The sequence below is a fragment of the Myodes glareolus genome, chromosome 2 (assembly GCF_982192425.1).
Source record: "Myodes glareolus chromosome 2, mMyoGla1.1, whole genome shotgun sequence".
Classification (NCBI taxonomy): domain Eukaryota; kingdom Metazoa; phylum Chordata; class Mammalia; order Rodentia; family Cricetidae; genus Myodes; species Myodes glareolus.
This window is the reverse complement of record NC_142027.1, coordinates 79,548,543-79,574,634: the sequence shown is the minus strand read 5'-3', so window position 1 is coordinate 79,574,634 and position 26,092 is coordinate 79,548,543. Positions and strand designations below refer to the sequence as shown.

The 26,092-nt window shown below is 44.2% G+C and overlaps 1 protein-coding gene across 6 annotated transcripts in view; it reads left to right on the top strand.

Annotated features, from left to right (window-relative positions):
* Nucleotides 1–26,092, top strand: part of Vps8 (VPS8 subunit of CORVET complex) — a 212,800-nt gene that overhangs the window by 23,445 nt on the left and 163,263 nt on the right. For all 6 annotated transcript variants that reach the window (XM_087902093.1, XM_087902102.1, XM_087902095.1 and 3 more), the window contains 9 exons: nt 3,444–3,574; nt 6,048–6,141; nt 9,448–9,480; nt 10,519–10,573; nt 19,152–19,276; nt 20,952–21,038; nt 23,450–23,517; nt 24,652–24,805; nt 24,910–24,969. In XM_087902093.1, the coding sequence (XP_087758219.1) occupies nt 3,444–3,574; nt 6,048–6,141; nt 9,448–9,480; nt 10,519–10,573; nt 19,152–19,276; nt 20,952–21,038; nt 23,450–23,517; nt 24,652–24,805; nt 24,910–24,969 (807 nt within the window). The remainder of the gene's footprint in view (nt 1–3,443; nt 3,575–6,047; nt 6,142–9,447; nt 9,481–10,518; nt 10,574–19,151; nt 19,277–20,951; nt 21,039–23,449; nt 23,518–24,651; nt 24,806–24,909; nt 24,970–26,092) is intronic.

Below are 26,092 nucleotides of genomic sequence, written 5' to 3'. Positions count from 1 at the left end.
CTGCCCAGAGGTCCCACCTATACCTTCTGCCTAGCTGCTGGCCGGTCAGCTTTTTACTACACCAATCACAGCAATACATTTTCATATAGTGTACAAATATCCCACAACGCTGTTTGAATATATTCTTTAGAAGACAGGTCTGAGACGTTAGGGTGTGAAATGTCTGGTTGTGTATGCACCTGTTGACTGTTGGGTTTTCCTGTGTCCTTCTTTGGCCCTTTACACTTATTGAAAAGTAAATAGTGGTTTTTAATTTGAATTTCCCTGAATATTGATGGCCTTGGATGCCTCCAAGTAGATTTTGACCATTTGGATATCTTTTGTGAAAAGTTCCCCTCCTTTTTTTAAGATTTATTTATTTATGTATATTAGTGCTGTAACATCTGAATGCCAGAAGAGGGCATCGGATCCTGTAATAGATGGTTGTGAGCCACCGTGTGGGTGCTGGGAGTTGAGCTCAAGACTCCGGAAGAGCAGCCAGTGCTCTTAATCGCTGAGCCATCTCTCCAGCCCAGGAGTTCTTTATATGTGCCATGCAACCTGCACCCCATCTTAGATATATTTATTAAAATCTCTTCTTTCATTCTGTGTCTCTTCACACTGTGGATGGCTTCATTTGATGCCCAGAGGTTATTAACATAGCCCAGCTCTTAGACTTTCCCATTGTGATTATTTATTTGTGTTTTCTCTGGGTAAGAAAATGTTACCAATTCTGAGGCCAGGATCTGTTTATTCCAAAATCTTTATTGTTTTTCCTTTCATATTTGAATCTAATTTGTCTGTATTTTTTTCTGTTTGTATTAATATGAGGATGATCTGGTATCATTTATCCACATTCAGTAGATTGAGACTTTAGATCTTAAGTCTGGGAATGTAGCTCAGTGGTAGAACACATGCATAGCATGTGAGACCCTGGGTTTCATTACCAGTAACACACACGCAGGCACACAGACACACACAGATGCACACACACAGAAAGAAAGGAGGGAAGGAGGAGAGAAGATGGGGGGAGAGGGAAGGAGAGGACCTAGGAAGCTGAAGCAGAGGAGCAGCTATCAGGAATTCAGGGTCCTTCTCAGCTGCATAGGGAGCTGAAGGCTAGCCTAGGCTGCCTGAGACCCTGCCTCAAAGTAACTATGGGGCTGGAGAGCTAGCTCAGTGGTTATGGACACTTGCTGTGCTTGCAAAGGACCCAGGTTCGATTCCCAGCACCCACATGGTGGCTCACAACCATCTGTAACTCCAGTTCCCGGGGATCTGATGCTGCCTTCTTGTCTCTGCAGAGAGAGCATGCACAGGTTGCACAGACGTGCAGACAAAACACTCACACAGACGGACACACACAGTCAGTAAACAAAACAAGCGTAGGCCTTGACACCCAGTGCTGGAGGTGTCCCAGCTCTGTTATTGCTGAGACTGATGTCTCAGTTTTGGGTTTTCACATGCAGGGTTCAGGAGTGCACACAAGTCTGCTAAACTTGATAAGAGTGTGGATTTTTCACAGTTGGGGGAAGCTGATAGCTTTGCTGTGTAGAGTAGTTTTAAATTCCTCCTGACTTCCTCCATTCCTTTATTTCCTTCTTTTTCTTTCAGTTGTCCTGCATGCCTGGCTTTTCTCAGGTGCTCTGCTTTATTTAATTATGTGTCCAGGCTCCTTAAGAAAATCAAATAAGGCTTTGATTGGCTCTCTTGCTATGACCTTTGCCTTGCAGTTCTTATTTCCCAATTATTTCCTTCTCCCGCAGCAGTTGCTGCAGTCCTTCACAGCTCTCAACTAACTGTCTCCGTGCCAAGTACAAGCTCATTCTTAGCAGACTTGTGTGTGGTGGAGGATTCTGGAATGTGGTGAAATTATAGACTAATGTTGGTGTTGAAGACAGATTTCAGAGCCATTACCACATGGCACTTAAAGCTGTGGTCATGAAAAAGCTTCCTCAAATAGGGAGTGTCTGAGGAGCAGAAGAGAGCTTCAGATATTCCTGGGGATTAACAGAGTTTGGCGGTGGGCTAAGGAGAAGCTAGGAAATGGCACTTGTGTTGGGAACCAAGGAGAGGGTATGTAAGTAGGGAAGATGGGGCATGGAGGACGTGCTAACTGCAGTAGGCAGAGGCTAGTACCTTCAGCAGCACTGGAGACCGGCAGCTCCAGTGGGGAGGCAATGAGTGTAGGGCCTACCCTGGAGTAGTGATTGGGAGTGTGAGGTGAGAGCGGCCAGGGAGGCGTTGTTCTTGGTTCAGAGGTAGCTGTACAAACCAGCTCCTCACCTCTTTTATCTGCCATTTGTGGCTGAAGGGCAGGAGCCTCACCCTGCCAAGTCCCTCAAGGGGTGTCAAGATGGACACCTCAGAATCTTCTTTGACATTTTTTTTTACCTTTCCAGCCCTGTCCACCTCATTTATTTATTTTCCAATTTATCTTTTATTATTATTAATTAATTTTTGGTTTTTCAAGACAGGGTTTCTCTGTAGCTTTGGAGCCTGTCCTGGAACTAGGCTTGAACTCACAGAGATCCACCTGCCTCTGCCACCCGAGTGCTGGGATTAAAGGCATGCGCCACCACTGCCTGGCTTCCTTTAAAGGATAACCAGGGACTGAATTTTAGTTCAGTAATGCCTCCTTCCCCGTGGCCTCCCTTGGCCTCTGGTCCTCAGCTGAACTCTGTTTTCCTTCCTTGGTATTCAGACGGCTCTCTAACTGGTCCTTAGCCTTCCTCTGCCACAACCTCTTCCTCCCCACTTATTTCAGCCTGTGTCCCCTTTTATCTTCCTAAAACACTGTTCCCATCTTGTCTCTGCTGCTTAGAGGACCTGATACCCTCCCTCCTGCCTGCTGGAGATAGTATTCTAGTTAATTAAATAAGCAAGTGCTGTTACATACTAGGCCTTGTACCAGGTACTGTAGGTACAGTGGCAGACAAGGCTGATGTAGGCTCTGCTGCCACCAAACGGGTGGAAAACAGTGCTTTGTAGAGACTGGACTCTGGCTCATCTGGCCCAGCTTCAGTTTCCGTTCACACACCCCTGCTATTTATGGCAGCTTCCTTTACCCAGTCCAATCCATGTTATGAAGTCAAGGTTTCTGCATGTTTTCCACCAAGAGTGACTTTCTTCTGTATACCTGTCATATTTTCATGGCAGCCATTTGTTTTCTGCTAATTACCCATTGCTCATTAGCTCACCAGTGAAGCATCTATTCAGGCTTGGGTTTTCAAAATACCCTGCAGCCGCAATGACCTGCATAACTGTTCCTGCTTCTTCCTGCTGTATGAGAGGGTTTGCCAGGAACTCTTTAGAGGGTGATCTCTGTGTGGAGTCCTGCACCACGTGTCTCTGGGAACTGAGAATACGTGGACGAGAAGCAGAAGCAGGTGCTGGGTGCTGTGAAGCCAGCAGTGCCCGGCTCACCCGACTTGACTTTCTGACTGTATCTTCTTTCAACCTAGACTGATGATGAAGATGAGTCCTTTGTTCTCGAGGATCCTACCTTGCTAAACATCGACACCATTGATTCTCACTCTTACGACACCTCCTCTGTGGCGAGCTCAGACAGCGGCGACAGGGCCAACTTAAAGAGGTAAATATTCTTGTGAATCATACTTGTATATGGCCAAAATAGATGATTACTTAGTCTCTCTCTTCTTAGTCTCTCTCTTTCCAGCACAGTATAATTTGGTTATTTAAAACCAGTGTCTTCATGCATGGTCCAGTCTAGCTTGATGATTTAAAGTCACTGTCTTCATGGTGTGGAGTGGCATTTCGTTTGCATTTTAATAAAGAAAGCTTGCCTGAGGATCAGATAAGTAAAACAGCCACACTAGCCAGCCTTACAGACCAGGCAGCAATGACACACACCTTTAATCCCAGTAGCCACACTTGCTTGCCATAGAAAACAAGCGGTAGTGGGGCACGCCCTTCATCCCAGACCTAGAGAGGAATATAAAACCAGCGGAGACAGCCCTCAGTCTCTGTCTCATTCTGAGATTCCTGGAGGCTGGACCACCATTTCGGACTGAGGTAGAGCTAAGAGCTAGTGGGTGGCTGTTTTGCTTTTCTGACCATCAGGTTGAACCCCGATATCTGTCTCTGAGTTTTTATTAATCCTTCTTCACTGGTATAGTCTAGTTTGATTCTTTAAAGTCACTGTCTTCATGGTGTAGTGTAATTAGCTGTGGGAGTGGGTATAGCTCAGCAGGGACACACTGTGGGGCTTGGCCCTCCTGGCCACCTGTGTTCCCTGCGCTCCCTCACACCCACTCTGCAAGGTCAACTCCAGAACTCTTCATTTCCTTGGAATGAAGGAGAGCATCAGGGGATGGGGACAGGATGGTTCGAACTGTCAATAACCCCAGGTTCAGCTACCTTTCACCTTCCACACTCTTGGGGAGAACACGGAGACAAGAGACATGGAGAAAGGGTGCTGTAAAATGCTTTGCTGAGTCTGCATGCGGCCTGAATGTGGGCCAGGGAACCTGCACTCTTCCGCTTAGGTCTTCCATGCCAGCGCCGTCTTCCTCAGATTGCCGTCTCCAGACAGCGGTTCCTGAGGTGTGTTCATCTCCTCATCACAGTGTCTTCCAAACAGATGCATAGTTCAATGACCTGCATCCCCTGTTTACAAGTGAGGGTGGTTTCTTGTTGCTTTTTAGGTGTGTCCAAGCTTTTGACAATTGTCACAGGTTCACATTTGAGAACTTGTAATTTAGTTAAAAGGAAAAAAATCTCTCTCTCTCTCTCTCTCTCTCTCTCTCTCTCTCTCTCTCTCTCACACACACACACACACACACACACACACACACAATCTCATTAAACAAGTTTCTGATTTTGTGTTGAACTGTGTTCCTAGCTCCCCTGGGCTGTGTGTGGCTCACCAGGCAGGAGTTGGACGGGACTGATGTGTTTGGTGTGCAGTCAGGCTGGGCTCTGCCTGCCTGTTTGAGCCCTCTCTCTGAGCACTTTGACCCTGCCTACCCAGTCTATGCCCATTTGTTCTGGCTCTTCCCCACAGTGTGCTGAGGCAAATTAGATGTCTCTTTCCTGGTAGCTTCCTCATCTCCCCCAGTAAACAGGGTCCATTCGTCTCCATTTGCACATTTGTTGTAAGGAGGCTTCTTATTCATTTCCTGGCCACCCAGACTTCTGACACAACCACTCAGAAACTGTATTAATTAAATCACTGCTTGACCTATTAGGTCTAACTCCTTATTGGCTAACTTTTATGTATTAATTTAACCCATACCCATTAATCTGTGCATCACCACAAGGTCATGGCCTAGCAGCAAAGTTTCAGCCCGTCTGTCTCCATGGCTTCTCTCTGACTCTACCTTCTTCCTCCCAGCATTCAGTTTAGTTTTCCCCGCCTAGCTCTAATCTACCCTATCACAGGCCTAAGACAGTTTCTTTATTAAGCAATGATATTCACAGTATACAGAGGGGAATCCCACATCAGACATTCCTATTTCTGGTCTGTGCTTTTGTATTTAGAAGCTAGGCTGTAGGATCCTTGTAGTAGGACCTGTGACTTCCTCATTTTGGGATCAGCAGAGCACATTTTTATTCAGAACAGGCATACCCTGATTAATGTTTGGTAAGAGTTTAAGGTATCCTCGTTGACTCAGGTGCTCAGGAGTGTAAGTAGGAGCAGCAGAGCGAGTGACGGCAGACTGGGGAAGGGAGGGGGAAGAGGTCTTCAGGCAAGTGGGGTGGTGCAGATCCATCCGCAGGGGCAGGAGCAGTGGTGGCAGGAGCCATCCTTCGGGAGAGCAGGGGGAGTCAATCCTGTGCCAGGTGGACAGGGAACATTTGGAGCAATTGGAAGAAGAATGTTAGTTTTTTTTTTTTTTTTTTGCTTGAGACTCTCTGAGCCTCAAGTTAGAGCACATCTGAAGGTTGGTCTTTTAATAACAATTAATAATTATGTAATTACTGATAATTAATAACAGCAGTGTTAGCTTCTTCTTTTAAGATGTATATTCTTCTCTCAGAGCCATGGGGTCCTACCTTTCCATCCTTCTGCTAAGTATTTCCTTCTCCTCCTCTCTCTCTCTCAGGAAGAAGAAGTTGCCTGACGCCTTCTCACTGCATGGGTCGGTTATGCGACATTCACTCCTGAAGGGAATATCTGCGCAGATCGTGTCTGCCGCTGTGAGTGTCTGTCCTTCCACAGCCGATGGCCTCTAGTGGCTTGGTGAAGTAGGGGTGAGCACAAGCAAAGCCCGGCTCTCCTTATGGTTTTTCCCATTATTTTTGACTTGTGAGACATGGTTGCACATCCTGACATAGGAGTCCTTGCGCCCTGAGAGTAAAGGTCTGTGAGCATTGCGGTATGCCCAAATGAAGTATGGCAGCCAGCAAAGGAAGCGCTGTCTGCGTCTCCTTGGGTTCCTTTCCAGGGTAGTTGCCGTCTTTGGCTGAGGCAAAGTGCTTGTTTTTAGCCACTTTATATAGACAGATGATTGATCAGGATTATAACCAATTGCTTCAAAATAATGGGCAGGTCTTTTTCATGTGCCCTTGTGAAAGAAGGTCAAGCCATGCCCTGACTTGGTGACTCAAAGGAAGCTGAGCGAGGGGAGAGGTGCCACTGTGAAGGGTGGCAGCCCTGGTGAATAGGGCTGTGCATACAATGGCTGCAATGGAATTTGTGACTTTTTTTTTAATGTCTTAGAACACTGGGTTAGGTGAAAAAGTAATATTTAGTGTATTGGAGACCGTGGTCTCTTAGATATTCTCCCTTTGACCCCACAGCCCGTACTCTTGTCTAGTCCGTCAAGTCTGTTTCCTGTATATGACAAGGATGACAATACAATGATGGTGGCAGCAGGACCTCAGTATTGTCTTATTTCTTTTCATGGCGTTTAACATTTTACATATTTAATTTGAACAAGAGACGAAAGTTATTTTTCAAGAGAACAAGAGGGTAAGACAGTAGGAGTCATGACATCCAGTGTGTTAGAGAAAGCTCGTTTGCAGCTAGGAGGTGATGTGCATCCTGGGCAGCTAGCATGTCCTGATGCAGCTGATGCACACACATCAGACAGATGTTAGCTGGAGAGGTGGCCACGCAATGGAGCGTGGGCAGTGCCCTTCCGGCTTTCAGCAGAGAGTAACTCATATTTGCAAGAATGGAAACCACCTGTTGAGGATCACGTTTCCATGACATTTTCTGAATCTAATCCTTATGTAGGTGATGAAATTCATTCCTTTAGAAATCAAGATGGACCAGAGCAGTCATTTGACCCACCTGTGCAGTTTAAAAAATATTTTGGATAATGGAGACTGAGCTAGCGCTTAGACACTGAGCACTGATTAGATAAATCTGCTCCTTAAAGGGGCTTCCTCCCTCTTGAGGATGAGGGGGCAATTCTAATGCATCCCAGAGTGTGTGCACTCTGCTCTCTCCGCATTTTTCTGGCTGAGCTGCTTTGGCATGTTCAGATGACGCTGCTCTTCCTGTGCCAGGCACGATGCAGTGCTTTCCTAACCCTGGATCACCAGCTCGACTTAAGTTGCATGCTTTCCCATGACGGTTGGTTTGTTAACATGTAAAGTTGGTTCTATTTGGGGTATTATTCCTGAACAGCTGCTCACGTGTGCCTTCAGCCTTGTTGTCAGACCTGCTTGGACCTTGATCATCCTGCCTTTGGAGTCCATGCTTGAAAAACACTTAGGAAACATGAAACTTTTGAGTCTTTTTGCTTAATTTTGGGATCCTTCTCAAAGTAATGACATATGACTATATTTAAAATGAATTCAAATTAGGTTTTTAAAGGAATTTATCATTTTAAGGATGAACTTTAAGATATTATAGATGCCTCAGCACTTTTTATTATTGCTTAAAAACAAGTCCCTTGTGCCGGACTCTCTTGGGGGCTCACCCACACCTTCTTTTTTTTTTTTTTCACCCACACCTTCTCAACTGAGTCATTAGTGGAGCAGAATAGGGATCTGTGTTCTAATTAGCATCCCAGGGACGGTCACAGAGTGGCTCTCAAGAGCTGTGTCATCACCAGGTCCATAACTTCCTTAGTTACCTCTCCCTCCCTCCCTCCCTCCCTCCCTCCTCCCCTCCATCGTTTCTTTCCCTCCCCCCTCCCTCCCTCCCTCCATTGTTTCTCTCCCTCCCTCCTCTTTCCCTCCATCATTTCTCTCCCTCCTTCCCTTCCTCCCTCCTCCTTCCCTCCATCATTTCTCTCCCTCCCTCCCTCCCTTCATTCTTTCTCTTCCTCCCTCCTCCTTCCCTCCATCATTTCTCTTTCTCTCTCCCTCCCTCCTCCCTCCCCTCCATCGTTTCTCTCCCTTCCTCCTCCCTCCCTCCCTCCCTCCCTTCCTCCCTCCCTCCATTGTTTCTCTCCCTTCCCCCTCCTTCCCTCCATCATTTCTCTCCCTCCCTCCCACTGGCTTTGCTTTAGCTCCGTGCTCAGCTGTGCCACTTTTCTTCTCCCGTGTGCTTCCCATTCATCTCCACTTCAAGAGTGCTTTTGCTTTTTAATTAGCATCCCAAATCGCAGGCTTCCTTGTGGCATTTTCATAATGCTTGCTTTCGGTTGACCCACCCCCTACACTCTTCTCCCTCATTTCCCTGCTCCACCACCAGGAAAATTCCAGTTTCGATGCTACAGTGTTTCATTCCTACATCTGTCATTTATACCTTTTGAAGTCAGATGACTTCTGCACTCATTTGAATGTAGTTTATGGTTTTCATCTGTGCCCTCATCCCTGCTTTCTCCATGCAGAACAGAACACAAGTCGTCTATCAAATATTTATATCAGGCCCTGTGTTCCTCTGCTCCCCCTTGACAGACAGGACGCAGGATGAAGATGCTGTCCCAGAGCTGTATTACCACAAGCTGTTATAATTAAAGCTTAAATAGCCTAGAGAGACACCTTAGAGCATTCTTTGTGTTTAATTCTGTCCGCAGGTGTGTTAGGATACATAGAGCAGTACTTGCTGTTTTTCTGAACACATAGAGATCATTGTCAGAACACTTAGGTGACTTAATGTGTTACAGTTACTGGCAAGGAGCTGAACTGTACTTGATGTTTGGCTTGCTTGAGACTGGACTGGGTCTTCCCTGAAGAGCTTCATTTAGTCACTGGAGAGGAACGTCCTACTCAGAGGCGCTGTGCCTGCAGTGAGACCCCTTTCCTTGAATCTTCGATCCTGTGGGACTTCTAGTCTGTTTACACTATGGGAAACAAACTCCTTTCCTTCTTTAAATTTCTATTTCGAATTAGCACAGAAGCATCTGTTACCATTAGTAAAATAAAGCAGTCTTCTCTTAGGCTAATCTGCTTTGAGGGCTGCAGGTTTGTCATTCTTACTGAGGGGAGGTGAAGGGTGCTCTTCCTCCTCAGCTGTTCAGGTCCAGGTGTGCATAAAAAGAGGCTGCACGCTTACCTTCAATACCAGTAACTTTTCCAATTCTTCTGTTTTAAAATCTCTTTTAGGACAAAGTAGATGCTGGCTTACCCACAGCAATTGTAAGTATACCTTTAATCCCTCAAGGTAAGGTTTTTAATTTCACTGAATTCTCAGGTTTACTATTTAAGTATTGAGTGCTAGTATGATAAATTCTCAAGTCATTTTCCTCTTCGTAATCAAGTTTAAAACTTGCTCTTGCTGGATTTTGAGTTTTTTACTTTATTGTTTAGCTCCCAGGCTCTTGCTCGAGAGCAGGTAATGGAGAAACAGACCTTTCCAGCGTTAGTTCCCCTGTGAGCTGTGTCCCCTAGTCTGTCAGGACTGGAATAGTAGTGAGTGAGCTCACTCTGGTAATACACATTCCACAGCTACGGACTGCAGGGCCGGGCCTGCAGATAGTGTCTGGAACGACTGTGGCAAGCTAGAGAGGCTGGAAAGTGCATTAAGGACCTGCCTTCTGGTTTTCTTCAGCCACCTCTGTGGCTGTCTCATTAGTCACTGGTGAGGAAGTGGGCTCAAGTGGCCCATTCTGGTGTCTCTTGCCTGCTGGTGATAAACCGGAGAAAAGTATTCTCATCTCTCCACATTGCTAGAAGGCCCTGGGTGAGCCATATAAGTACCTCTTCAGCTGGCCAGAGAGATGGTTGGTGTTTAATTTTAAGTTGCTTTAAGTCAGTGGTTCTCAGTCTTCCTAATACTGCAACCCTTTAATGCAGTTCTTCATATTGTGGTGACCCCCAACCATAAAATAATTTTCATTGCTACTTCATAATTGTAATTTTGCTACTGTTATGGATTGTAATATAAATAGTCTTGGAGATAGAAGTTTGTCAAAGGGGTTGTGACCCACAGGATGAGAACCATGGCTTTAAAGGAAGCCAAATGATATAGTTCATCTATCATACTGGATATGTGATATTTTGATAACATTTCTCTTAAATTTAGGGGAATTCTTAGACATAAAAGTGCCCTGGACTTGATTTCTTGTTTTGTTTTCTGGATGAAATTCCTCGTTTCGGTGGTCGACAAGTTAGTGGGTGCTGAGAGGAAGGTGGGCCAGCAAATCCAACACTGACGGCCTTCCCTTCTGTTTGCAGGCGGTGTCCAGTCTCATAGCAGTGGGTACATCTCATGGATTGGCTTTAATATTCGGTAATTTTCTAAGAATTTTCTTCTTTTAAATATCGAGATTCCTTTTAGGTTTTATAATGCCCTTTAGTTATGTTTTATATGATAGACTTGATCTTTCAAGGACACAGCAAGGAAGCCATGAAGAAGTAACAGTGGGTGCAGTGAAGTTAAAGATGATGGGCTCCTGGCTGTGCTTCCTACTTCCGTCTGCATGGGGAAAGTGTAGCTGCTGCACAGCCGCTGTGCCGCACACCTGGGCGGGAGAACCTGCCTGTCAGCGTGTCTCCTCTGGTTGGTGGTGGGAACAGGTATTCAGAAAGGACTCCAGGGAAAAGGATCCCCAGGTTTCTGAGTCATCTCCATTATACTTCTTTCTAAACCGAAAATAAGTTAGCCTGTAATTACCTTGTTTTCTGAGTTAAGAGAGCATGAATAGTTTGATTATATGGTAGAAATTCGTTACATTTTTTTTCTCTGAGACTAAGTAATCAGTTTCCTTCGTCTTTTGCTTTTGAATTCAGGTTATTTTGATCTTTTTAAAAACATGAAACCCGTCAGGTAGTATTCTCAGCTTTTTGTGTGTGCGGGCGGGTGCTCGCCCTGGGGCTCAGAGCCTGCATTTCTTAGATGGGAACTAGCAAGGGCTGCTCGGTAAGGGTTATTTGAGGGCGTTTTATTAGCAGAACCATAGTTTGATTTCTGGAGTCTTATAGTTTTTACCATCCATGCAAATAACTAGTTCTTTCCCATTGTTACTGAACAATTTGACTTTCCATTTATAAATTTTCCATTATTCCAAAAGCTCTATTTGACACATAATTATATTACCTGGTCTTTTCAAATGTGGTTGATTTAAATAATAGTTTTATTTCTTGAAGCGCAGAAGGAGAGAAACAAAAGTGTCATTTCCTTAAGAGAGCTTTAGATTTGAATTTTAAAATGGTATCTTTTTCCTGTATAATTGATATGAATCCATGGTAGGAAATGTACAAACCATAGATTGTGCAAATTGGAAAATATAAAATAACAAGTTATAATATCTAGGACTAACCTTCAGCATTTCTGTGTAGCCATCCAGCCCTTTCCCCACAAATGTGTATAGCTGTATGCATATTCCTAAGGAGGAACATGATAATTTAGAGTCGCTTTTCATTCTTGGGGGCCCCTCCCCATGCATTTCTGTGTTTGAACGCAGCATCTTTGTTCATTTGAGATGTCTCACTGTGTAGCTTAGGCTTGTGCAGAACTTGCTCATATGGCCTGGATTGGCCCCAGACTCCCAGTGTTGAGAGTACAGGCATGGAACATCATTTTAATGGACATGCAATGTTCTTTCAAATGGATCCATGAAAATTTAATTAGCCTTTTGCTCAAGGAAGCCACTTCAGCTGTTTCTAAACAGTAGAGTCATAAGCAGCTTTTTTTCTGTATTTTTTTTTTTGCGTATGATCATTTTTAGAACAAATTCCTACAAGTGGAATTGTTTGGGCTGGGCCACAAACATAGCAGGTGGGGAGGGCCTTGTTTTTCTTTGAGGGGATAATCGCTATTAGATGATTAGATCTGGGGGGAGGGTCTCAGAGTCTTGTGTCCCACTGCTCTGGTTTTAAGTGTCTGAAGTGAATGACACGCGCGGTCAGGTTCAGAATTAAACAGTGCTGGCTCCTAGATCAGCTGTCTCCTGTTTTAAGCAGTTCTTTTCCCCTGAGAGAAAATGAGGCAGAACCGCGAGAAGCAAAGGCGAGACGAGGAGTAAAGGCGACAGAGGACAGAAGATGTCACATGTTTGTCTGCCAGGAGAGTGTGTGTCAGTTTTTCCTTCCTATGTAGCAGTGGTTGGTTTTCCTCAGCTCTGCTCAAACTCTGTCCGTTCCCTTACCGAGAGTAGGAAGAGTACGAGAGTTCATAGCTGTGCCCGAAGTGTTGGTACAGACAGGCGTGTTAGCACGGAGGAGTGCGCTCATTCTTGGTGCTGGCTCCTTCCTTTCCTTGAACCTCCCTGCTGGTTTTCCAAAGCCCTCAGCAGTTTCCCGTGGAAGTGACGGATGGAACAATGATCTTTTCTTACGACTTCGTGGGAAAGAAAGTGTGACGGAGTCGACATTCTGAGGAAGAACCATAGTGTCTGGCTTTGCATTGAGTTTTAATAGTACAGTTAAATTTTACTTGCTTGTACGCGCCAGATGTTTGGACAGTGCTTTTGAACAAATATATTAAAGTTTGTTAAAAAGCTTACAAACAAATGGCAGACCCCGTGGAGTGTCTAGACTAGAGTCTGGGTAGATCTGGTCTTTAAAAAATATGTTTGTTTAGCCCAGAAACCTAGCAGGAAGACTAACTTTGAGCACCGATATGTTCTCTGGGATTCAGGTCTGAGTCATTAAAATACAAATCCCGCACTTTGGGAAGACTTGTGCAGTTCCAGCGTGCGACATCGAGCGTGTCTGGGTTCTCACCTCACACAGGGTCTCAATACAGGTGTCTCTCTCCCTTACTCCTCCGTTTCCCTTTGCCCTCGGTGTGCTCTGGTGATGTGTCTCTTTGAAATGGTTTTGCTTCTGTTTAACTGAACATGGATTTTCTACCTGTGCTGTAATTTGAATGTTCTTTGTTTTCGCTTTTCCCAGAACCAATATTTACCTGATTGTAACCACAAATGCTAGGAATATCATTTAATTCACTTCAGCGTCTGTCACCCCCGTAGATAAACAGAGCTCATCATTTATACCCTTCAGAGTGGCCTACATTTTTCTCTGAACTTTTGAACTGATTTCTTTTTTCTCCCTCTCTTTTGATCTTTTCCCCATGGATTCAAAAGGAAAAGGTATAGTAAATTTGTATGCATGAATAGTTCTTTTTCTTTTGAGCTTTTTAACATTTTAAGAGAGTGTTGTCAATTACACTTAATGCCTTCTTACAAAAGAAAGGTAAATAGCAACCTAGAAATTGGTTAAAACAGGCACTGTGGAAAATTAAAAATATATGCATATTTTCAATGCTTATTTTTAGCTGAAAAAATGGAATTCTTTTAAGAAGTTTTCAGTATGTTCTGTTTCCTCCAGTCTTTTAATACAGCCCTGTGCTTTGTCATGAAGTCTGGGTCAGCCAGTGGAGGTGACATTTGTGTTATAAACTTTATCAATGATGAGTCACAGAATTTCAGCACCTGTCAGCATTCTGTACCTGAGTACAAAATTCTAGATTCTAAGGAGATATTGTTTCGGTGTTTTATTGTAACATTACCTTGTTGATAACCCAGTTTCTTGATACTTTTGTAAAATAACTCCCCTTCTCAGGCTTTTCTGAAGCCTCTGCCTTGTGCTCACTGCTGCCACAGCTCTGTGCTCTGGCCTGTCAGTTCAAGCACACTAACATCACAGCGGCATGGGTGCCTGGGAATGTACACTGGCTCTTCCGTAGTAGCAGTGTTCTAGAAGGTAGCCAGTCAGTGCCGGATTCAGGGTGCCCTGGTTAGGAAGCTTCACAGAAGGAGGAAGGTTTGGCTATATGAGCCATCAGGTAAAAGCACAACACTATTTTGTATCAAATGTGACAAATGCTTTACAATGAGGTCTCCTTTTTAACTTTCCCTTGGCTCTAGAGCTTGTTACAGTGGGAATAAATACAGGGTAAGAAAGTAGCACTTAGCCTGGCATGCTGGCAGCTGGATCTCTGTGACTTCCAGGATAGCCCGGGCTACATAGAGAAACCAAGAAAAAACAATGGCGCTTGAGAGTGGTGGCCGCTGACAGGTTAAGGTTAGACTCATCTGCCTACAAGTCAGTCTGACTCCTTGTGGAATTCTGAAATGTGTTCAACTTTAGATTTTAAGCTATGATTTGTGATTTTTTTCGTTGCTATTTTCACATTACTGTCCAGCCCAGCATGAGCTCCGCCCTAAGCAAAGTGGTTTGAGCCTTCCTTATCCAAATGCTTGGTGTTTGGAATGCTTCAGATTTTGAGTCTTTTGCATTTGGAACATTTGCATAGACTTTGCAGGTTGAACACCTCTAGTCTAAAAATCTAAAATTTAGAATGCTCCAAAAACCTGAAGTGTTGCAATGTCAGTTTGATCAAGCTCAGGAAGGACTGGATTCACAATACTTTTGATTTTGTTTGGATTGGGGATGCTTACCCAGGACTAATAACAAATAAGTGTAATTCACTGCAGCGGCAAATAGCCTTTTTTTTTTCTTTCTTTAAGACTAAGTATCATTTTGTATTTCTGGTTGCCCTGGGACTCACTTGAGTAGACCAAATTTTTCTTGAATTTGTGACAACTGCCTGTGCTTCCGGTGTTGGGTGTTGAGATTATAGGTCACCTCGCCCAGCTTCTATGTTTTGTGATTCTGGACCTAGAGTCCTCTTAATATCTAAGCTGTATTACTGCTGCTGACACTAATTATCCTTGATAATGCTCAGATTGTTCATAGACATTTTGTTGCTCAAATTTTAAACTCTGTGAAGCATGTGGGAAAAATCTCATTTTATATTTCTTGGCTGGGTCATCTTCTTTATTACATCAACATTTTTAAAATATTAAATCAACAGTGGTAGCCAGACATAATTTTATGCTGCTTTGTATGTGAAAGTAGATGAATTTACTATGAATCTAATACTTTTTTTTTCAGTGCTAGACAGTGGAGGCTCCAGGATGCAGGGGAGAATAGAGCTAGCTTTCTTTTAAAGTTAACAACTCAACAGGAGCCCAGGCAGAGTTCTCACCCTCACTCTTCTTTCTGCTGTGTGTGTGCTTTTCCCTGTCCCTGTCCCTGTAGCTCAGTGTTTAGAAGACGTGTTATCTCATCCCACCACTCTCCGGCTGTTCAGGTTCGTACAGACCGCAGGATGCAGAAAGCCACTCTTCTTCCCATGGGGTAGCTGTCTGCTGCCTCTAGACAGGCTACTCATAGCAGGCTTAGCAGGCCGTAACAGTGTATAAACGCAGAATAAAAGTTGAAGGATAACTTCGTGGAGTCAAAGTAGATTATATTTTATATGTAGTCCGTCTTCTGCCACCATCTTTGCTACTTGAAAAATGCCATGTGTAAATATAACCTTAAGTTAGTTTTCAGTGGAAACCTGGTCATATTCTAGGGACATTGAGTTTGTCCTTTGTATATATCATTTTACTTTAGTAATCTGTCCTCTCATTGAAGCAGTGAGGCGATGGGCTGTTCTCTACATTGCACAGATGAAGATGGGGGGTTAAGTGAAAGAAGGAAACAGCCCTAAGTTGCCTCTATGTATAGCTGCAGTGCCTGTAACTCTTTAGTGGAGGGGAAATTGAAAGCAAGACTTCATAGGCATGATACCTTATCACGGATGCTATAAAAACAAGATAAAAACTCGGGAAAAACCAAGGGAACAATTGAGAATCTTTTCATTGACATTAACTGTACAGTATAAAGTTAGCATGTATTGCAGGAGTGACCAAGGTAATTTAGTTTCTTTCCTAATTTTTATTATGTAGGAACTGTAGGCAGGGAAGCTTAGGCATTTCTGGCTTTTCTTTGGACAGGGCCTCATATAACCTAGTTTGGCCCTGTAATTGTTATATAGCTGATGGTCTGAACTCCTGATCCTCTTCCCTCTGCTTCCAAGTATTGGGGTCATAGGCATGTATAGGTTTTTAGATAGATCTTTCCCTTGTCTTAAGTCATATACTATCTGTTTGATCAGACTTCCCTGTTTTCCTGCTTTCTCTGCCACATAAGAGTACTTAAACCAGGCAGTGGTGACTCATGCCTTAAATCTCAGCACTTGGAAGGCTGAGAAAGGTGGATCTCTAAGTTCTAGGCCAGCCTGGTCTTTAGAGTGAGTTCCAGGACAGCCAGGCTTCACAGAGAAACCCTGTCTCAAAAAACCAGAAGCCAAAAAACCCAAAACTTAAATTGGGGTTTATGTGTGCAAAGCAATTGTAAGTGTGTTAAAGCATCAGGACCTGTAAGACATGGGTCCCAAAATAGGCTTGCAGAAAGTCTCAGTGCCATTGGCCACTACTCTGTGCCTGGAAGGTAGGAAGTCCAGACTTGGGGACTTGTAAGTTAGTGTGAAATTTCATTATCAGTTCTTTGCTGTCTTTGTGACTTAGATCAGTAGTACACACAGAATACCATTGCCCAGTCATGATCAGTTTGCAATCGGGTGTAGATAGTCCTCTAAATGTATAAATGAAATGTATAAAAGGAATGTATAAATGTATAAATGAAATATATAAATGAAAAACCCAGCTGTAGGCAGTTTCAGAAGAACAAAAGAAGCATAATATCCTATTTAGATGCAAGAAATTCTAGAATAAAAGGTTTTAATAATAAGGGTTAAATTAAAGTTAAAAATTGGGGAGGCTAGCTTGAATGTGTGTGTGAAAATTGTAATTATATGATTCTGGATATGAGATAAAGGTAGGACTTTAAAACATATGAGACCTTGTATATTTATGGGTTTATTCTTTTCAAATATTTACCTTGGGAGTTTGAGTATTTTCTGTGTGCCTGATGCAGTGCAGCCTCTGCAGTTGGTTTATGAACCCAGAGTTATCCCTATGGTGTTCATATTAGATGGGAATGAGTAACTACCCAGTCCTGCTCATTGTGCCTGACAGCATCCTCCAGACTCTTTGGTGACAGGCAGCTCTTACAGTATTTAGGGCTATACTACTGAGAGCCATGGGGATGACCATCGGGTGTTCCGAAGTCTAAGTCACTCAGTCTTGGCCCTCAGAGAGGTCGTGCCTAACTGAGGAGGAACACACATGTAGACTTCCCAGGAGTGATGGAAGCCCAGTAGGGCAGGGGCAGCTCCAGGCTCTGCACTTTGCTTTTGATTCCTTGAAGCAGTTGACTTTCTTACATTTAAAGATTATAAAGGGTCTACTTATGGTCTGAGTTTGCATGCAGTGCCTGTGGAGGCTGGAAGAGGGTAGCGGACCCCTGGGACTGGACAGCCACCCTGTGGGAGCTGTGAACCAAACCTGGTTCCTCTGCAAGAGCAGCAAGTGCCCTCAGCCACTGAGCCTCCCCCCCCCCCGGCCTTCATTACATTTTTTTTTATCTTGTTGTTTTCATGTAGGGATAATCACAAACTTTCTACAAAATGAGCTTTGCCTAGGAGTGGACCTAGGATAATTGTATTTAATTGTTAGGTAATAACATTTAATAAATATTTGAGTACTTCCTACAAAAACTTAAAAAAACAAATTTTAAGGTAATTTAAATATTTACTCCAAAATTTTGCTTTCACTATTCAGTTCATTCTCTTGGTTAACCTTTTCTACATGGATAGCATAAATGCAAATTTAAACAAATGCTTTTTTTTTTTAAGTCTTTTTGTTTTTAAATTGGTTTTTCGAGACAGGGTTTCTCTGTGTAACAACAGCCCTGCCTGTCCTGGAACTAGCTCTTGTAGACCAGGCTGGCCTCAAACTCACAGAGACCTGCCTGCCTCTGCCTCCCGAGTGCTGGGATTAAAGGTGTGCACCGCCACCGCCCGGCCCTTTAAGTCTATTTTTAATAACAAAACATGTTAGTTTCTGCATATGGGCGTTTGTGCACTTCGTGTGTGCAGTGCTTGAGGCCAGAAGAAGGGGTAAGACCCCTGGGACTGGAGTTACAGACTCTCATGAGCTGCCATGTGGGTGCTGGGAGCTGAACCTGGGCCCTGTGGAAGAGCAACTGGTGCCCTTAACCACTGAGCCAATTTTAAATTAGTACATTTTGAATTTTGAAGTTTAATCACTGCAGGAGATCAAGGGTATAAGTGATTTGCATAGCAGGGTATGATAGCCTGTGTTTTATTTCCCTTGCTTCTAGAATTTGCTCTTCCTTTATTAATTAGTACTGATCATGGCTTTGTCCTAAAGTAGCAGTTCTCAACCCGTGTGTCATGATTCCTTTCAGGACTGAACCACCTTTTCACAGGGGTCGCCTGAGACCATCGGAAAACATAGAAATTTACTTTACGATTCATAACAATGACAAAGTTATAGTTACGAAGTAGCAGCAAAAATAACTTTATGGTTGGGGGTCACCAGTGCCCTCTGTGGGGCTGGGAATGGCTCAGTGGGTCAGAACATACCCACTGTGTGAGTAAGTGGGTGTGAACTCAAGTCCCTAGAACCCATGTAGAAGCCACATGGCCAAGCCTGCCTCTAACTCAGGGTTGGAAGGTGGGGACAGGTGGATTGTAGAAACTTTGTTGACAGTCAGCATAGCTGAACAGTGAACTTCAGGTTCAGTGAGAGCCCCGTCTCAAAATAAGGGAAGAGCGATATTGAAGATGCCTAACATCCTCCCGTGGCATACAAATGTACGGGCATCTGTGGTCATAGACACAGACACACACCCTACAGACCTCCCCCCCCACAGACACACCACAGGCACCCTTCCCCCACTACACACAAAGAAGGTGGTGTTCCCTGTATCCTAACATCTTAGAAATAGAAAAAAAGTTAATTGTAGGATGAGGCAGCTTAGAGATTGTTGGTCTGTTTAAGAAAATGTACTTTATAGGGGTTCCTGTTGTGTCACCAGCGGGTTTGAATCATGTCTTCTTGTGGGCAGTAGTGCCTTATCTCAGGGTTGAATGCGCTTGCCTCTAGATCAGAATCAAGCCCTGCGCCTCTGCCTGGGCAGCACGAGTGTCGGTGGGCAGTATGGCGCCATCTCTGCCCTCAGCATCAACAACGACTGCTCGAGACTTCTCTGTGGCTTTGCTAAAGGACAGGTAAGGTGACGGCTTCATTGACCCTCAAGGTGACTTTAAAGTGGAATCTAAATATTTTTTAGGTAAATATTTTGAAGAACAAAATGCATGTTATGTATTATAAAGTGATGTATCTGGAGGTGACATGCCTGTTAGTGTAGCCTGGGGTCTGTTAGTCTGACCTTTGACTTATTTAAATTTTTTAAATAATTGTTACAGACTGAACTAGACTTCGTAGCTTTCGTATTCTAATGGTGCTTATCTTGGTAGAGGACTTTTATAAAATATATCCTCTTATGGTAGTAGTTCGTAATTGTGGTTGCTTTTATTTGTTTTTTGATGAGAGAGAGAGAGAGAGAGAGAGAGAGAGAAAGAGAGAGAGAGAGAGAAAGAGAGAGAGAGAGAAAGCGAGCGCACCCATGGTATGTGCGCATGTGTAGAGTCTGAAGGAGAAGTTCAGTCTACCTTAGTTATACAGGACCCGTGAGCCCCAGGATCTTCTTGTCTCCGTCACCAGAGCTGGAACACCTGGGTCCTCTTTTCTTTTCTTTTTTCTTTCTTTCTTTTTTCTTTTTTTTGGTTATTCAAGACAGGGTTTCTCTATTGCTTTGGAGCCTGTCCTGGATATAGCTCTTATAGACTAGAATGGACTCAAAGTTCACAGAGATCTGCCTTCTGAGTACTGGCATTAAAGGCATGCACCACCACTGCCTGGCTGCTCCATTTTTCTTAAAGATTTATTTTTATTTGTCTGTTTGTCTGCCTGACTGCTCCATTTTTCTTAAAGATTTATTTTTATCTGTCTGTCTGTTTATCTATCTATTTATCTATCTATCTATCTATCTATCGTTTTCTTTTTCATGACAGAGTTTCTCTGTGTAGCCTTAGTTGTCCTGGAACTCGCTCTGTGGACCAGGCTGGCCTTGAACACACAGAGATCCACTTGCCTCTGCCTCCTGAGAGATGGGATTAAAGGTGTGTGCCACCAACACGGAGTGATTTATTTTATTCTAAACTGTGTGTGTGTTTTTCTGTGTGGGTATGTGCACACAAGCACAGGCGCCCACTGAGATTGGAGGTGATGGATCTCCTTGAGTCGTTGTGAGCTTTCTATGTAGGCGCCAGGAAACGGACTCAGATCCCCTGCAAGAGAAGCGGTGATCTTTATGGCCGAGCCTGCTCTCTTGCTCCCTCCAGCCCTGGGCGTTTTTATAGTTCTAGGGATTGAACTCAGGATCTTATGCTTATAAAGCAAGAATTTTGCCAATTGGCCATCTCCTCACCCCTTGTGGCTACTTTTAAAACCACTCTTCCCATCCCTGTGCTCTTGGGCAGTAGTTCTGACAGGCCCTTCTTTGTGGTGACAAGTCATGGTTTTTCTCCTTCCCTGATCTCTGCATCACAGCTGGCTTGCTGTGACACTGTTTGTGTGAGTGTTTAGTCAGTCCTCAACAGATTGACTTACCAGAAATGGCAAAATCGAAGTGTTAAAAGGACCAGGCAGAGGGCGGGCCGTGGAAGCGTACATAAAGGCCCAGGGCTCTAATGGAGTCTCAGCTAGTAGCTGTGTTTGCACTTGATGACTTTTTCCCTGCAATATTTATAGACAAGGAATAGGTCATTTCAGCCAAAAGGCAGGATATGTAAGAGCAGAAAAGCAATCCATTTGTTTTTAAAGCCTTTGCCTGTCTTACAGATCACCATGTGGGATTTGGCCAGCGGGAAACTTCTCAGGTCAATATCAGATGCTCACCCTCCAGGGACAGCCATCTTGCACATCAAGGTGACGACGGCTTCTCCTCCTTGTGCTAACCATCTTTGTTACCATGCCTCAGTAGCCACATTGACCTTTTTGATAACCAGACATCTCTAAATTTATTTAACACGAAGCTGAATATGATTTGATGAATCCAATGATACTTTCTCAAGTTCAAAGCCAGAGATGGGCTAGAGTGCACTGAAGTCTAGCGGCAAAAAGGCTGACTTGATCTGATCCCATAGTGGGTGTTTGGCAGCCGAGAAGCAACACCCTTCTAAAAACTCATGGAGATTTTAAACACTCTCTTCACCATGTTCAGTTGGCCAAGATTTTATTGCCAAGGGGTATATGGCTGCCCATTGTTGGGAAGTGCCTGAGACTCCAGGCTCCAACTGTGGAAGAGCCAGGGCTTGGATTATATTTAGAAGAAGTGAAGTGAATCGTTTGGTTTATTTTCTTTCAAGTCTCTAAAGGAAAAGCATTAAGGTCGCTGTGTTGGTTTTTTTTTTTTTTTTTTTAAACTCAGGCTTGAAAAGCATAAAACTGACTTAGGTAACAGGCTTCATTTATAGTTCATGTGAAGCCTGCCTTTTCATGCTGGCAAGCCCATGTTCAGAAGCATAAAAGGTAAAGGACTATATCAAGGGGATTCTAAACTCAGCTCTTCTAGATTTAATCGTGTGCATACTTGGTTGCTTAGCTCTGCGGCTCTCCTATCCACACACATGCTTTTTAAAGCCCATAGCATCTGGAGTTTATATATCTGCATCTAGGTTAGTTACGGAAAGCCTTCTGTGACAGAGCGGCATTGAAGCATTTAGGGATGATGGAAACAGCCGAGATGAGTTAGTCCTTCCTCTCTTGGAGCACAAAGCTGATTTATCTCGACCTCTTTTTCTAGAGCGTGTGCCAACTGCTAATGTTACTGTTGTCTGTGCATGTTTTATTTCTCTTAATAGATTAAGATCTTTGAAAGCAGAATCTATCTGTCATTTATTTTTGTGTTCTGCCCATAGTAACTGCTCAGTAAATGTTTGCTTGAAGTAGTAAGTTATTGGGTGAGACAATAAGAAACAGAGGAGTTAAAGGCAGAGGGAACAGAGAAGAACACGGCTGAGATTTAGATGCAGCTCCAGGAGCTGTGTTGTTTGGGAAGGATTTGGGGTTTGCAGACACGGGCCTGAGAGAAAGGAGGTGCAGGCTTCAGTGTTACTGGGGTCGTGGACTAACATCTACTCCTCTTTGAGTCACTAACTCATCCATCTCTGATGCCGTCAGCAGCAGTCCAGGCTCGGATCCTGTGTACTAGTGCATGCGTGTAATTCTCCAAAGGTTCTGACCAGTTTTAAAAAGTCCATACACTAAAAGGAACGATGAAACAGAAACGTGAGTGCTCTTCTCCTGTGTGGGAATGGACAGCTCATGTTCTCCCCCATGGCAGCTGCTCACCTAGGCTTTGAGAGAAAGGGTGGGGACTTCTGTTATGTGGGGGGAGGTTCGAGGGAGTGTTGTACAGTAATGGCCTCTTGTAGTGCAGCTGTCTCTGAACAAAAGCGGCTCTTCCAGAATGATTCACTAACCTTCAGGCTTTGTGAGGCAAGTCCCTGGAAATGTTATAAATGCCACCATTCCCTTTGCACCCAGTAGCATTTGCCGTAACACACCTGAACTCAGGACTGCATCACGGTGAAAGCCATTGCTCTGAGTCTGCCAAGTTAGGTTGTAATCACTCTACTCCGCCTTTCAAAATGGTTGGGGAGTACAGGGCAGTGGTAGTGCGTGCCTTTAATCTTAGCCTGTCTCAAACAACAACAACAGCAATAACAACAAATTAGGAAGAGTCTCTTACTCAAACAAGTTTATTTCCCAGTGATCCCAAGGATCTTATTGTGTATGTCTTTATAAAACGCCGTCAACTTCAGTGTATCTGCATGGTCCTGCCTACTTAATACCAAGTTATAAAACCTAAGTGTAATCACCAAGCCAGGAAATCAGGCTTTTATCGACTGAAGTTAGTTTTTTTCTTTTTTAAAAACATTGTTTATTGTGTGTTTGTTGTTGGAGCGGCATATGCGATCCTGAGCATGTGGAACTTGGAGGACGTCTTGTGGGAGTCAGGTCTCTGCTGTGAGTCCCAGGGACAGAATACACGAGAGGCCGGGCTTGGTGACAGATGCCTTTGCCCTCTGAGACTCTCAGCAGCCTGCTTTGCTTTCTGAAAGATTCAGTTGTCTTAAAGGTACTGAGCTAGTATTATTGGAAGTAAGGACAAATTTTGTACTTTTAAAGAGATGAACCAAGCTGGGATTATTTCATATACTAACTATGTATTTTGTTTTCAAAATTTATAATTTTGTCACCATGATCTTCTTAACACTTGTCTTGTTTGGTTCTTGACAAGAAAATAAACTCAGATAAACTCTTTCTCTGTTTAGTTTACAGATGACCCCACTCTGGCGATCTGCAATGACAGCGGAGGCTCTGTTTTTGAGCTAACATTTAAGTAAGAGACTAATGGACGCTTGTTGGGAAATGGAAAGATTAGCTGTTTAGTGGTTTGAGAGTGAACATGGAGAAGCCTGGAAAGCCCAGGTGTTTGCAGAAAGCTTCTGGCTGTGCTATAGTTACCTGGGGACCTTACAAGACGTGGGAGGCTAGGCCTGGTCTCCCTGATTCTATCTCAGGTCTGATTTGGATTCTAGACTCGGACTCCCTGGGAGACTCCTCTGTGCTCCCAGGTTAGAAACTATTCTTCATAGTCAACTAATTTTAGTTTGGGCTCCAAGCCCACTGGCTTATACCTGTAATAGCCAGGTACAAAAGGGCTTTCTTGCCTTAGAATTGTCCTGTTTTACTTGTTAAATAGGAGTAAAAATTATCTGTCTATCTGGAAGAACACTTGTGAGGCCAAGGTTTAAGAAGTGCCTCATACAACATATCATGTATATTTTGTTTCCAAAAATTCTCAAGGTTAATGTCTGTTTGTTTCTTAGGTTTTTCATAGCATCTTAGATACTAGGCACAAAGTATGCTGAAACAGTATGAGTCATTTGTCCAGCTAGTGTTTATTGAGCATCTCCTGTATGCAGACATTCGTCTAGACACCAGAGTTAGTTCTGAACCAGTCAGAGTCCCGACTCTTTACAGAATAGTTGGTGAGCATGGGGAGACAGGTACAGTCGAAAAATAAATCTAACTTGAGTAGATTTGAATGGCGTGAGGAGATAGACCATTGTGCTGGCTTGCACCTGCTGTAACTCAGGGAGTCTTGGGTAGAAGGTGACACGTGATAAGAAAGAGCTGAGTGATCAGAGTCAGCAAATGAAAATCAGTGGGAGTGGACAGACCTCCCAACACAAGGCACACATGGGGGTGCAAAGGAGTCAGTGTGACTGGAATATGGCTGCCAGGGATGACGGTAGCAGAAGAGGAATGGCGGCAAGAGCCACATCTGACAAGGTTGAGACCTGGGGAGAGAGTGGACTGATTTTCTCAGAGGTCACCAGTGGAGTGTCACTGCTAGAGGAGTGGCATATCTGACCTGTGCAGCCAGGAGATGCTGTGGGGAGCGGGGAGCGGCTGGCTGGGCAGGCTGGAGGTTCTCACTACATTGGTTGTGATGTCTTAACGTTTTTAGGAGGGTGATGGGAGTGAGGACATGTGAATCAAGGTGTCTGTTCAGCGGCTCCAAGGGTGAAGTTTGCTGCATTGAGCCCCTGCATTCTAAGCCCGAGTTGAAGGATCACCCCATCACACAGTTTTCACTATTGGCCATGGCATCTCTAACAAAGGTAGGTGCAGTTAGAAGACAGAACTCTAGCTTTTAGAGATGTTGAACACAGTTTGAGAATTGCAAGGTAAACATTGAAAATAACATATATATTTTCTCCTGTAGATATTGGTCATTGGGTTGAAACCATCCCTGAAAGTGTGGATGACTTTTCCGTATGGACGGGTGAGCACGGCTCTGTTCTGTTGGCAAAAGGAAGGGCAAGTCAGTAGGATGGAGGGAGTGATATACAGGGGGAATTCTGTGCAGTTGTCCAAAAATCCAGCTATAGAAGGCAAGTGAGCTCCCAAGGGCATCGGCTTAAGAAAACCAAGCAGGGTAAAGTGGCATTTAGGAGTTGTGCTAGGTTGTACTTTGTGTCTTTAATTTTTAAGCTTTTCTTTCATGAACAATGTATCAGCTTGTTTCTAACCTTGTTCAACAACTTGTATATTGCTGTCCTCATTCTTTGTAATTACGCCTGCTCTCATGCTCGGGTTTTCTTAGTTTCATTCTCTGTTCTTTTGAGTCAGTAAGATGGGCACTGGATGTGACACTGATGGGCAAGGTGGTATATTGAATGCCTTGCCTAGTGTTCAAGAACACCGTGTGACAGCTGTGCCGAGTGACTGACAACTGTGCCTAGTGACAGCTGTGCCGAGTGACTATGCGGTGTGACTGTGCCAGGTGACGGCTGTGCTGAGTGACAGCTGCGCTGAGTGACAGGTGTGCCGAGTGACAGCTGTGCCGAGTGACTGTGTGGTGTGGCTGTGCCAGGTGACGGCTGTGCTGAGTGACAGCTGCGCTGAGTGACAGGTGTGCTGAGTGACAGCTGCGCTGAGTGACAGGTGTGCCGAGTGACAGCTGTGCCGAGTGACTGTGTGGTGTGGCTGTGCCAGGTGACGGCTGTGCTGAGTGACAGCTGCGCTGAGTGACAGGTGTGCTGAGTGACAGCTGCGCTGAGTGACAGGTGTGCCGAGTGACAGCTGTGCCGAGTGACTGTGTGGTGTGGCTGTGCCAGGTGACGGCTGTGCTGAGTGACAGGTGTGCCAAGTGACAGGTGTGCCGAGTGACAGGTGTGCCGAGTGACAGGTGTGCCGAGTGACAGCTGTGCTGAGGCAGGGTTATGCTCACTGTCTGCATCTCTAACATGGTGAGTGAACGTACCCCACTGTAAAGCCAGTGTGAATTAGCAGGATGCATGCTTTCCATGGATTCCATCTCTGATATCTGTTGCTTTAGAAGTTGTTATTTTTCAGGAAGTACAGATGATTTTATGGGTTTTGCATCTGTGGATTTAAGCAGCCAC